Source organism: Phaseolus vulgaris, chromosome 3, assembly GCF_000499845.2.
Source record: "Phaseolus vulgaris cultivar G19833 chromosome 3, P. vulgaris v2.0, whole genome shotgun sequence".
Lineage (NCBI taxonomy): Eukaryota > Viridiplantae > Streptophyta > Magnoliopsida > Fabales > Fabaceae > Phaseolus > Phaseolus vulgaris.
This window is the reverse complement of record NC_023757.2, coordinates 34,221,413-34,233,993: the sequence shown is the minus strand read 5'-3', so window position 1 is coordinate 34,233,993 and position 12,581 is coordinate 34,221,413. Positions and strand designations below refer to the sequence as shown.

The 12,581-nt window shown below is 27.4% G+C and overlaps 1 protein-coding gene across 22 annotated transcripts in view; it reads right to left on the bottom strand.

Moving 5' to 3' along the window:
• Positions 1-12,581, bottom strand: part of LOC137807273 (calcium-transporting ATPase 10, plasma membrane-type-like) — a 30,198-nt gene that overhangs the window by 16,259 nt on the left and 1,358 nt on the right. For 2 of the 22 annotated variants that reach the window (XM_068607824.1, XM_068607813.1), the window contains exons 2-6: positions 6,626-6,764; positions 3,951-4,045; positions 3,523-3,829; positions 3,325-3,421; positions 2,701-2,873 (exon numbers count right to left, since the gene is read on the bottom strand). In XM_068607824.1, coding sequence (XP_068463925.1) covers positions 2,701-2,862 — 162 coding nt within the window. In that variant the 5' untranslated portion in view covers positions 2,863-2,873; positions 3,325-3,421; positions 3,523-3,829; positions 3,951-4,045; positions 6,626-6,764. Of the gene's footprint in view, positions 1-2,700; positions 2,874-3,324; positions 3,422-3,522; positions 3,830-3,950; positions 4,062-4,146; positions 4,319-6,625; positions 6,766-12,581 lie in introns of those variants that run through there. The other 20 variants (XM_068607814.1, XM_068607825.1, XM_068607815.1 and 17 more) reach the window with 15 other exon arrangements.

Sequence of the window (12,581 nt, the reverse complement as noted above, 5' to 3'; positions counted from 1 at the left end):
CATAGTCTCCCAAAGATAAAATATAAATGCATGTCAAAAATACTCAGAAACAAGTAGCAATTGATGTTAACGCAATTATTATAAAATAGGACTCTGATACTGAAGAAATAGTAAACGGAGGTGGCTTCAAGTCCCTGATGCAAGATCAAGAAATGCGCTGTATTATGTCTTGAGACAGTTTTGGAAAAAGCGGTTTATTTTGCAAGAGAGCAGTTGCAACTTCAAAAAGAGCCATTGCAAATATAATATATATCTTGAATGTTCAAACTAGCATTAAAAAGACAATCATTAAGTGTCTATTAGGAACAAACTACCAGAACTGTAGTGAAAGTAGTACTTATTTTCTTGTCACAAACAGAACTTTTTTCCCATATGAAAATATAAACTTTTCTAGTAATTGAATGATTTCTTTACTTCCTGTAACATCTGAAAATTTCAAAAGTCAGAAGAATTGAAAATTAAATTAGAAGAGTTGATAGTCAAGTTTATTGCTTTCTTTTTGTCTTCCCAATAAATACCCATCACTCTAATATTCTGGTCTCCAGTTTCATTCTTGCTTTATTTGCAACTACTAATGGCATCCATCAACTCACTTAACATTTAAAATGTTACATTAAATCTCTCCTTGCTTTTGTCCCATTAATAAAAATTAAACCCTGCAATTTGCATTGTCTTTTAGAGTCCAAATTTATTACCCTAACTGAATCTCAAATCCCTAAATCCAATCCAAGTGTTCTTTAAACTGTACACCTAACAAAAGATTAGCATTTTGGAAATACAAGGAAGGTACTTCAGATCAAAATGAATTAAACCAAAATTTTCTGAAACTGGATCTCGCAATAAGGGTGTAAGCATATTATACTTCAATGACCTTTACAAGAAACATATGGACTGATCCTACTGTAGCTTCCAAATTGACTATTGCCCTCACTATCTGGCGTCCAGCAAACATATAATCAAAATATTATGTCTTCCCTTTTTGACTCCATACATATAATCAAAATATTATGTTACCAAGCATAGCTGGGGACTGTGAACATATCAAAAGGCTCAAAGCAGGCCTTTCAGCCAGCCTGTCAAGTACTTTTTCCCAAACTTATGAGGTGGGGTTAAATCCTCACTACCGAGCTTCTCTAGAAGGATTAAGAACTGAGCTTTTTGATGTTGCCGTTTGTAGATAGTGAGAATCCTGGACTCCCGCAGGTAGTCCTGACAATATCTCAAATATGTTATTTGCAAGTATAGAAAGGTATTCAAAGTAATACTTCCAATGAAATCCTTTGGAGTACAGTGTTTTGGAAGAGATTCACAAGATGTTCAAAACAGTACTGAAGATCCCAAAACTGTGCTAATTGGAATGTGTACTGTGTTGTCTTTAATACTCTAATAGTCTACTAAAGATCCGTTGTTAAAAATGTTGAGTCTTTGGCAACAAAACTTCATTCCGCTCCTTGTCTTTAATATTATATATTTTTATCAGTCCTCTCCTTAAACAGAACCTTGTTTAGTCTCCATACTTCAAAATACTATAAATTTGGACCTCTTACTCAACGGGTAAAATTTATAAGAAACAGGTTGTATAAACTTGTCCTAAACTCCACAACAGAAAAGGTACTTGTGTTTGACAGAAGATGAGTACTAATATTAAACTATTACACGTTCGAATATCCTCAATGAGTACAGGTAGGTACATGAATGCTAAAATTTTGTATTGGCAGAGAAAAAAAATGTCCATATAGACCTTTAAATGAAACAAAATTCAAATTTATATTGCTATAACCAATCAGTCAGTACGTGAACTTGGTATCTTTTGAGCTACTTATCTTTTTAAACATGTCTTCTTGAAACCATACAGTCAATCCAGTATTCGCCTAGCCCCTGCTCTCACTTCATAGGGAATGGATCTTCTCATGTGAGTTCAATAGACCCTAAACAACACCCCAATGAGGCCCTATTTTCTCCATGTCTTTGTCTCTCTTCGCATGGCCAAACACATGACTGACTGAGAGGATTCATTCCCCCTCTGCTGGTCTTAATTTAGATTTTATTGACTATTAAAATGATAGGAAGCACTCTCTCTCCCTCTCTATATCTCTTTATGTTTGCATCAACCATATAGAGTTTGTTTGAGAAAACTTTTTAATCTTCCAAAGTAGAAAAATAAGAATTAACAACGAAATGAGTTTCCCTAGAAACTAAAATTAACTCGTGCATAAGCAAATCTGTAAAAATTATTTCATATTAATTTTTCTATTTGATGACTTTTAATTCATACATAAATTAACTTTTTTATGGAGAAGTTTATTTCATCTTTCCTTCTAATTTTCTTCTCCTAAAAGTGTTTATGGGGAAATTTAACCAAATATGTTCACAGTAAAGTTTGGTAAAACATATTGGTTCAACAAGTGGATCCCCTCCTCACCCATGTAGGGGGCGGCACCAAAATCCTACAAGACAAGACATCAATATCCTTACTAGGGAAACCAAGAAATGCCCAACCCCTACAATATTATTGGACAGGTAAAAACCACAAATAGTTTTAACCAGCTTCATTGAAACAGTAACTCATGCCCACGGGGAATAATATATTTATTCAGTACAAATTCAAAAGCAGACAAAATGTATTAGTCGTATTATTGAAAATAATGACAAAACATAGCAACAGCAATAGAGGGAATTAGAAATAATGTCTACACATACCCTCCAGCGCCTGAGGCGTTGAACCGGAGCATTCTTTGTTCTCGTAAGATCAAATGGATCAGCAGAAAAGTCTCCATCAAAATCATCAGACCAGCCAGTGGGAGACCCAGCCTCAATATCACCCGGCGTCTGGCTGCCAGGAGAACCCTTGGAGAAACTCATGCTTCCGAAAACTGTCGCAGGAAAGATGACACCGTCACTACCTAATATGCCTTACTACTACTTCACAGTATATCGCTAATAACCGTTTATTAACAACCATTCTTCCACTCTCGGAACAAACACCACCGTATCACAAAAAAACCTAAATTCAGTCTTTCTACTTCAGAATTAAGCACTCCAATCCAAAGCATGTTCGACAAAAGAGAAGAAAGCAGTTCAAGTCTCCACCTTTGAAATTTCAACTGATATTTGTCGTTTCTTAATAATTCAAAGTCACAGTTCACTTATCACTGACCCCTAAATTCAAATCAATCACTTTCAATTACAAAGTAAAACACGTATCTCTAGAAACTAAGACCCCTAAAACATCTCTCTCTATATGCACCATTAAATTAGGCTTACATAGTCATAATGTGTATGAATTTTCTATGTAGCAATAAGCATAGTAGCCCGTGGACTTACCGGGAAAATAAAGAGACTATATTAGTAGTCTGGCCGATAGCTATATTCTCGTCTTCTTCCTCGTCTTCCTCTTTCTCTTCCGCCGCAACCTGTAACCCTTCAGAGAAAAAAACGAACTCTATTATTCTCAATAAATAACGCAAGAGCGTATAAAACAACAATTAAATTAATTTCCATTTCCGTTCACGAGATTTCCACCTCATGTAAAAGGATCACCCCTCATTAATAGAATATATACACGCATCGCTTCCCTCCTTCGAGGAAATTTCGTTTCACGATTTAAGTGCAGTATACAGTTTACGCGCCTAAGTTATATTCTCTTTCACTTTTTGTTTTCTCATTTCCAAGATTGTTGAGTCAGCTTTTTTCCAATTTCTAATAGAAGTCTTTTCGTGTTATCAGTTGATCCAGGAAAAAGGAAACGCAACACTTCCTGTAGTGGAAAGCGGTTCAGTTTGATTCAGTCCACTTAATAGCCACAACAGCACGAGAATCAGAACCTTCACTTTTGGAAACGACAATGACAAAAAAAATTGAATATATTTAGTTAATACAAAGTAAGTTTTGACATACGATGCAGGAAGCAGAAGTATTGAAATAATGGTTGAAAGAGACGAATAACTAACTTGTGGCACAAATCAAAAGTGGCAAGTGAGCACTGACTGATGCAATGCCATGAGATTGGATTCTTCGGAGTTCACGCGTGAAAATGAAGAATGGCCTGTGAATAATACGAACCGTACCGTCATAAAATATTCAATGGAACGTTACTCTGTGTTTGCAGCAGTTCTTAGTTGATTCAGTGAAATCTCAACAAACAACCTTTCAATAATGCAAGGGCATAAAAACTCTCGCTCACTCCTATATTCCATACTTCGTTTGGGTGGCACTGCTGGCAAGCAATAAAATACTCTCTTACATTCTTCTTTTCCATCACACAGCTATGCAGATCTTGTTGAACACCCCGAGAATAATTTGACGATAAAAAGACTTCAATAGTTTTCGTTTTTACTTTTTAAATAATTATTTTCAACAACTGCCTTTAAGAATAAGTTTTCAAAACAAGTAAACCTGAAAGAATTAGTAATTGGAATCTATGCCTATATAGAAGGACGATTCTCCTCTTAATCCGTTTTTTGTTATACATATTCACTTTTTCCATTTTGTAAGTATATCAAAAATTTGTTTTATTATTTTAAAATATATAATAAGAAATTTTTTATCATTTTATTGTTATTTTGGAAATTTTTTTCATTTCTTTTTTTTTTATAGTATTCACTTTTATTTTTTAATAATTTTATATTCAAAAAAATTAAAAGTAACTTTCTTAACAACTTCTCACTTTTTTCTTTATCAAAAATTTCTTACTTTACTTTCTATCAAAAATTTCTCACTTCTCTCTCTCTTAATTATCTCAAACCTCACTCTCTCACAACATTTTCTCTATGAGACACATCTTCCATTCTCACTTCCCTTCTCTCTTTTATGTTGATTGTAAATATGTACTCTTATCCTAATTTTTTTCTAGTTTTGTTCCAATTGTTCAATTTTCTCTACATGCATTACCTTTTTGTATATTGTTAAGAAGTGGGCTTTAAGCCTAACTCAACCTCATAAAACCGGCTCATAAGATGAGGTTTGCATCCACTTATATACAATGAAATGTCCTTATCTCTAATCGATGTGATAGACTCGAAAATGGCTCTGATACCATGTTAAGAAGTGGGTTTTAAGCCTAACTCAATCTCATAAAACCGGCTCATAAGGTGAGGTTTTGGATCCACTTATATGCAATGAAATGTCTTTATCTCTAATCGATGTGAGATCTCCAACATATATAGTTTTTGTATTGGTTTGCAGTTGTCGTCATCAAACGCATAAAGTTTGGCTCTTCGTTCAACGCGATCTCTTCTTCAATTCCCCCACTCAATTTGTTTCCTCCACCCTCAAATGAGTAAGATTCACAATGTCTTTTTCATAAGACATTACAATGGTATTAACCATTCACTATTTATTTTTTGTCTTCAAATTTTTTTTTTGTAAGCCTTTAAAACTAAAAGGAGATAAATGTTTTATTAAGGTTATTTACATGTTTCTATTTTGTTCATCGATTTTTTGGATAGGAAGATGTAAAAGTCATTAATCCAAGGAAATACAAAGAGAAGATAAAAACAAGATAGTTATTGATCTGAAGATGATGAGATGGTCAAAGTGAAAGATGATGCAATAGTATATTTATATTAATTCGGATGTAACATTAATGATAACATTAAAAATTTTAAAATATTTTCTTTGTCATTTTATGTATCTAATTTTATATATTTAATTGATGAATTTAGTTTTAATGGAATAGATAATTTACTTATAAATCTTATTAAATATATAAATATATAAAAAGAAATTTTTAATTTTTAATATTAAACATAACTATATATAAATTATAAAAATAAAAAATTCGGGTATTAATATATAAACGTTGTTGCTTCTGTGTGTTTCTGTTGCTTTTGTGTTTCGTTAATAAAAATAATAAAATTAAATATTTTTTAATTCAATGAAAACGTGAATACAGATTTCGCCAGTTAATAGTAAGAGAAGAAAAAGGTAAGATGATTTTATTTACTTTTTAATTAATACATGCAAACCAAACCAATTTTTACTATTTATACATTAAAATAACTTATAATCAACTTAACATACCTCTTTAACATTTTTTAAACTTATCAAATTATAAATACTCAAAATAAAATATTAGTTTAAAATCGAAGAAAAATTGTTTACATCAAATATGATTTTGAAAAAAAATAAATTAAAAAAAAAAAAATATATATATATATATATAAGTATAATACTATTTGTGAATAAAGATGGTGGCTGACAAATTAAAGTGTCACTATAACCGAAAAGCATGATCTTCGTGCATCAAGGCCGAATGTAAGCGGTTCTGGTGACAAATTGGAATTCCAACACGAAGTCATTAATTCTAGTTTTTGTTCTCATGCTAATGAATCTATCTCAACTTTTATTTCATTCAAATTTATTAATTCTTTTCAAAGTATTTATTTTAATTGAAATAATACATTTTTATACGAATATACCATTGACTTCTCTTTTCTTTTAAATTTTAGCTTCCCCATTTTAAAATATATTTTTTATTATTTGAATTTTATTGAAAAATATAAATGTGGAGATAAGAGTAAAATTCATCTTTACTTTAACAATATTTCATAAATAAAAAAGTTTAAAATATTACATGGATAAGAAGATAGATAGAAGTAAAAGATTGTCTAAGAGAGATTATTACCTTACTGAATGATGTGGCTTGAACTAGTTAAGGTGGAGCAATGTGTTCACATCATTTGCAGCACTTTGCATTCAGAACAAATCTGCAGCTCCATGCAAGATATTATTCCTTCTCTTCGGAAATGAACACCTTAGTTTATCTTCAACAGAGAAAAACCGTGTACTATATGTGTTAGCTGCTATTAGAGTTTGAATGAAATGAAGGTAGATAGTATTTGAAGAATGCAGTTGCAGAGTTTTGATTTTATTTGTTGGTTCAGAAAATGGTGGCATATAGTATATCCCTCTTTCCTTGAAACTTCCATTACTTACTTTGTTTAGGATCAAGAAAGGTATATCAGTAAAGAATAGTGACATGCCTTCTGCATCTGGGAAAACAAAAAGTGTTTTTTTTTTCTCGTTTTTAAAGGTATTCTGCAACTAATTGTTTGCTTTTTTTGTTCATTCACCAACCAAGAATTAAGTTCTAATGTGTATAATTTAGTTGTTTTGACATTGTTCAAGCATGTTGCTGTTGGTTAAAACATGTTATCCTAATGTTTACATTTTGTAGTAATAGATTCCGTACTACTAGAAAGGGGCTTTTCCATGTTATCAGTCATTTTTTTAAAAATATATAAAAATAAATAAAAAATTTAAGTATTTATGAAAATGGATATTCATGTTTCAAAACAGTTATTCTCTATTTAAACTCGTAAGACCTACATAAACAAATGATAGGAAATGTATAAATAATTATAAATGTTCATTTTTTATTAATTTTTTTTATCTTTTTAGTCTTTAAAATAGAAGAATGATTAGGAAGTTGTTATCACGGTAGAATGCATCATAAAGGAGGTATTAAGGTAATGATCAAGATAATCTAATAATTTCATGCATATAATAAGATTTTTTTTTTTCTTTTATAACTTATATTTTTCTTTTCTTTTTTTTCTTGATTGTGTTTGTCCTTTATCAATATGTTATAACCATTTTATGGATGTGTAGTAGAAGATACACTGATGTTATTGAGACTTCAATGATCGTATTAATAAACTTCACTAAAAAATATATCATGTTTTATTAATTATCTAATATCATCAATTAATACTTTAGATAGTGAAAAGGTGAAATTTGTTATTGTATCAAGATTTTTTATGATATACAATCAACCACTCTTTCGTAGAAAACTTAGGTTGTTTTCCACCAATGATTTTTCTGATAGGTTACGTATTTATTGAAATCTACTTAATTTAATATTTCCAAAATATATTAATTGTGCCAAATTAATTTCATTATTTTCTAAGATAGTCCATGTGATCTTATATAAGAATTATTTAATTATAATTTATTATATGTAATCTAATCGTCAAACATAAAAGTTGCCTAAATTTACTTAATAGTAAAAAGGTTTCAACCAATTAATGTTAAGTATAACTTTACGCTGAGAGATGATTTAAAGGTAAATAAATAGTATTATTTAATGTACAAAATATAAAAGAAATATTATAATAAATATATTTTCTATTTATCTACCAGTCAAAACACACGCGTCTACTCTTTTATGATAATTAAAAAAAAAATATTATTATAATTATTATTAAATAAAAAATATTTGACTTTTTATTTTCTATTTTATCTTTATATTGATATTTATTTTATTAAACTGTTTTGAGTTTTTTTTTTCATTTCATTATTAATGTTGAATTTTGAATTTCAGAGCAGTTATTGAATAAATAGCAGTTTTATTGTTGAATTTCATAGCAGTTGTTAAACAAAGAACAGTTTTACTGTTGAATTTTGAATGGAAACCCATCTTTCTCAATTGAAGGGTTGTGAAGGTACAAAAGAGTGAGGACCAAAAGGATTTTCACCTTCTCAACAAAAAAAAGAAAAAAAAAAACTTTTTCATTCTTCCTAAGAACATAGGTTCTTTTCTTCACTTTACCCAAATTTTCTATTGCAATTTATGATTATTTATTATATCATATGTTATATATGATATGAATAACTTACAAGTATCCATTTCTCCAAATTAATGTGCATCACAACTTTAGAAATATAGAATCTTTACTTTTCTTATTTTTTTCAACTAATTGACATTTTGCTGAGATTAGAGACATAAAGTCTATTTTGTTATTTTTTTTTCTTTTTCTAATTTCAATGAGATTGTTAGTTTTTATAAAGAAAAATAGAAGAGGTTGAGATTGTTGGTTTCGTTTCCATTTTTTTTTAAATATTGACCATTGAGTTAGTTCTAATATTTATGAGGTGGGTTACTTTTCTTACTTTTGATTAATTTAAATTAATTTTACATAATAAAAATCAAGTTAACAAGTATCTTTTAAAAAAAAAAGATTTTTCATCTTTTCCTATTGTGATCTATAATATTTTTATTTTTTTAAAATATATTAAAATAAAATAAAAAGTATAGTGTTTCAAAGTGAATTTCTTCTAATATAGTTATTCACATGTTTTTATATAAAATTATAGGGAACAAAAAAGTAACAAATATATTTAAATGATATACTTTTATATTTATATTTAATTTTATTGTAAAACATGCGTACATGTTTTCTTCCTAAATTTTTTAATGTCTGTTTTAAATTTTGTTTTGGTCTCTCTAATTTAAAAATAAAATATTAGAGGTAATATATATAGCTGTTTATAAATAAAATATTGTTATTATTCCCTGTATAAATCACTTTGAAGACAGAAATAATATATCTTAAAATTAGAAAAATAGAATATTTTTTACATTAGTGGTATAGTGGTAGGATAAAAATTATAATCACAATTTATAATAAGATATATCTCGTTACGACTAAATTATATGTAAGCACATACAGGTGGATTCATTGTAAGATCATCGAAAACATGACAATAAACAATACATTTATAATAAAATAAAATTATAATAAAATTGTTGTTATATGAAATTATTATCATTACATATCTCTCCTATCTTTATCATATCAACTGTGAAATGAATTATTATTGGGTAACGTATCCGAATAGATAGTTTTACTAAAAAAAATTATTAAATAAAAAATAATTTTAAAGATAAAAAATAATTAAAATTAATTTTAAAGATAAAAAATAATTAATTGATATATTAACTAAATTAGAGATATTTTAAAAATTAAATGAAGTTTTTTTTATTGATACTAATAAAACGATTGTCCCAACTATGTAAGTAAAATGTTTTTAGTCGTCCTTCATAGAAATCACTTTCTAGATGATATTTTTAGAATAATTTCTCTGCTTGTATATCTTATAATTATTTTCTCGATTAATATTTGACAAGGTTTCTCAACCATCTTCTATGAAACTATTTTTTATAGATGTCACCCTTACTTTTCTAGTTAAAATTTATAATGATTTTTTTTATCGATATTTGCAGAAAATTCTTTTATCAACATGATTTGTGTTATTTGGTGATAATTGGTGTATTTAATATTTTTTTATATTTAATAATAATTAAAAATAAAGTAAAAATTCAATAAATTTGAGTAGTAATAAAACCGTTGACAAATCAAACCATTAAAAATAAAATTATTTCAAATTTAATGTATTTAAATTTATTGAAAAATAAAAAATAGAAAATTAATAATTGTAATAATATGGTTTTAAAAGGAAAAAAATTAATATCATGCAAATATATATATATATATATATATATATAAAGACCAAACATTAAGATGATAAAAAAATTATAAATATTGAGTAGGATGAGAAGTATGGGCACTATATTAATTTAAAAGAATTAATTATACGTTTGATTTGTTTAATTTGGCTGGTAGACAAGTTTGAAATACTTTGAATTTATTGATTTTAGTCCATATATTTAATCAACGGACACCTATAAAAACCCTCATAATTTTAATTGTTCAAATTTAATTCACACACTTGTGAACAAAAAACTAATTCAATTATTAACTTACATCCAATTTTATACGACTTTTTATGTGTCGATGTAATTAGCCAAATTAAGTGACTTTTTGGAATCTCACTTTATTTTCTTGCTTTTGTATTAAATGAATTAAATTATAAAAAAATTAAGATTACATATATATCAATATGAATTTATTTATCATATCCCTTAATAATGAGATTAAATTAGTAATAAGATTTATCACTTGCATGAGATTCTTCATTTTGGTTCAAGGAATCTGTTTGGCTAAAGTTGAATGTAAATTCAATACATAATTTAGTTGGTGAGAGAATAGATGCATTATAATGCTTATTCACGTATATAAATTGCTTCTTCCAAGCTAAGAAACCACACAACAAATTCAAATCACCATATAGACTTTTGCACTGGTTTAGGGGGTTTGGAGAGGCTCGTGAGTAAGTATAATGATAGGAGAGTGAGTTTGGTTGTTTATCTCTGACCTCAAGTTAGGTTTCTGTGACTTTAATTTCGTGTCTAACCGATTATCATTGAAAAACAATGCACAACATAATTGATTATGTAGTTAAAAATAATGAATAATCGATTATGCTCGTGTCATAATCGATTATGGACGCTGTGTAAATATCAACTTAATCGATTATCGTGAAGCATAATCGATTATGTTGGATTTATAACTGTAAATAAAGTCGATTATGCCTCTTAAATATTTGGATAATCGATTATGTGGTATTTTTAAGAGAACTGATAATCAGTTATGATATCATTTTTCCAAATCTTTGATTTTCTTATATTTATTTTTATTTTTTAATAAAATTTGTTTCAGGCAAAGTTTGATTGATGACAGGTGCATTGTATTTAGAGTTTTAGGTTTAAATTATTATTAATGACTTATATAATTTTGCGACTAATTAATGGTGATGTTCTAAATACACATTTACTTTTAAAATTTAATTTTAATAATAAAAAAAATTATGACTAATAATAATTATATATAACATAACATAATTTAAAGAATCATTAATAATACTAAAATCATCTAAAAATATTAATTTAACTAACAAAATTAATTTCAATTAATAAAATTCAAAATAACAAAAATTATATTTAAATTATATTTAATTTTACATTATTATTTTTATTTATAATTGAAACTTTCAATTATTTTAATTAACTAAAATATGCACAAAACTAATAATTATTTCTTTCTTATTTTTTAAAATACTTGATATACATTTATATATAACATAATATAATACAAATTAAATAATATAATACAAATTAAGTAATATAATAAAAATTATTTTAATTAACTAAAATATCATTTAAATTAATTAATATTTCTTTTTTCTATTTTTTATATAGAAGGGTAAATTTGTAATCTTACAATATACAACAATAAAAATAATTTAAAATAATTATCACATCACTCACTTATTTTAATATATTTTTTCACAGATTTATTCTAACATACCTCAATCCAAATACACTCAACTTTCTTCACACTTTTTTTTTAAATTCTCATACTTCCACTCTCCCTCACCCTCAACTTTCCACTCCCCTCCAAATAAAGATAAAAGAAATCCTTTAATTTCTCTATCTTCTTCTCATTAACCATTAAATACTTTGTAATGATTTTCATAAACCTTTTTCTCAATCCTCCTTTGGGTGGCATTTATTTAATATATTTTCTTAATCAAGCTTTGCATTTTGTCATTTTTACACTTTCTCTACAGTATCTTAGCATTTTTTTTTCTACACAAAATGTTACTTCAACTATTTATTTTCAATCCAACTGTTTGTCTTCTGGTGCGCATATTCTAAATTATGTCTTGTTTGGTATTTCTTTTTTTCAGTCAAAGACACATTCGATCCTCAATTATATAGTTTATTTATTTATTTTCTCTTATTGATTCTTCACCATCCACTCCTAGTTCTACTTAATAAGGCAAGACAATAACCCTTCGGTTTTTTTTTCTCCTTTAAACTCAAACCACAACTTTAATGGATAATTGCATAAATATATTTAAATTTATTGATATAAACAAGACTTTATTTAAACAAA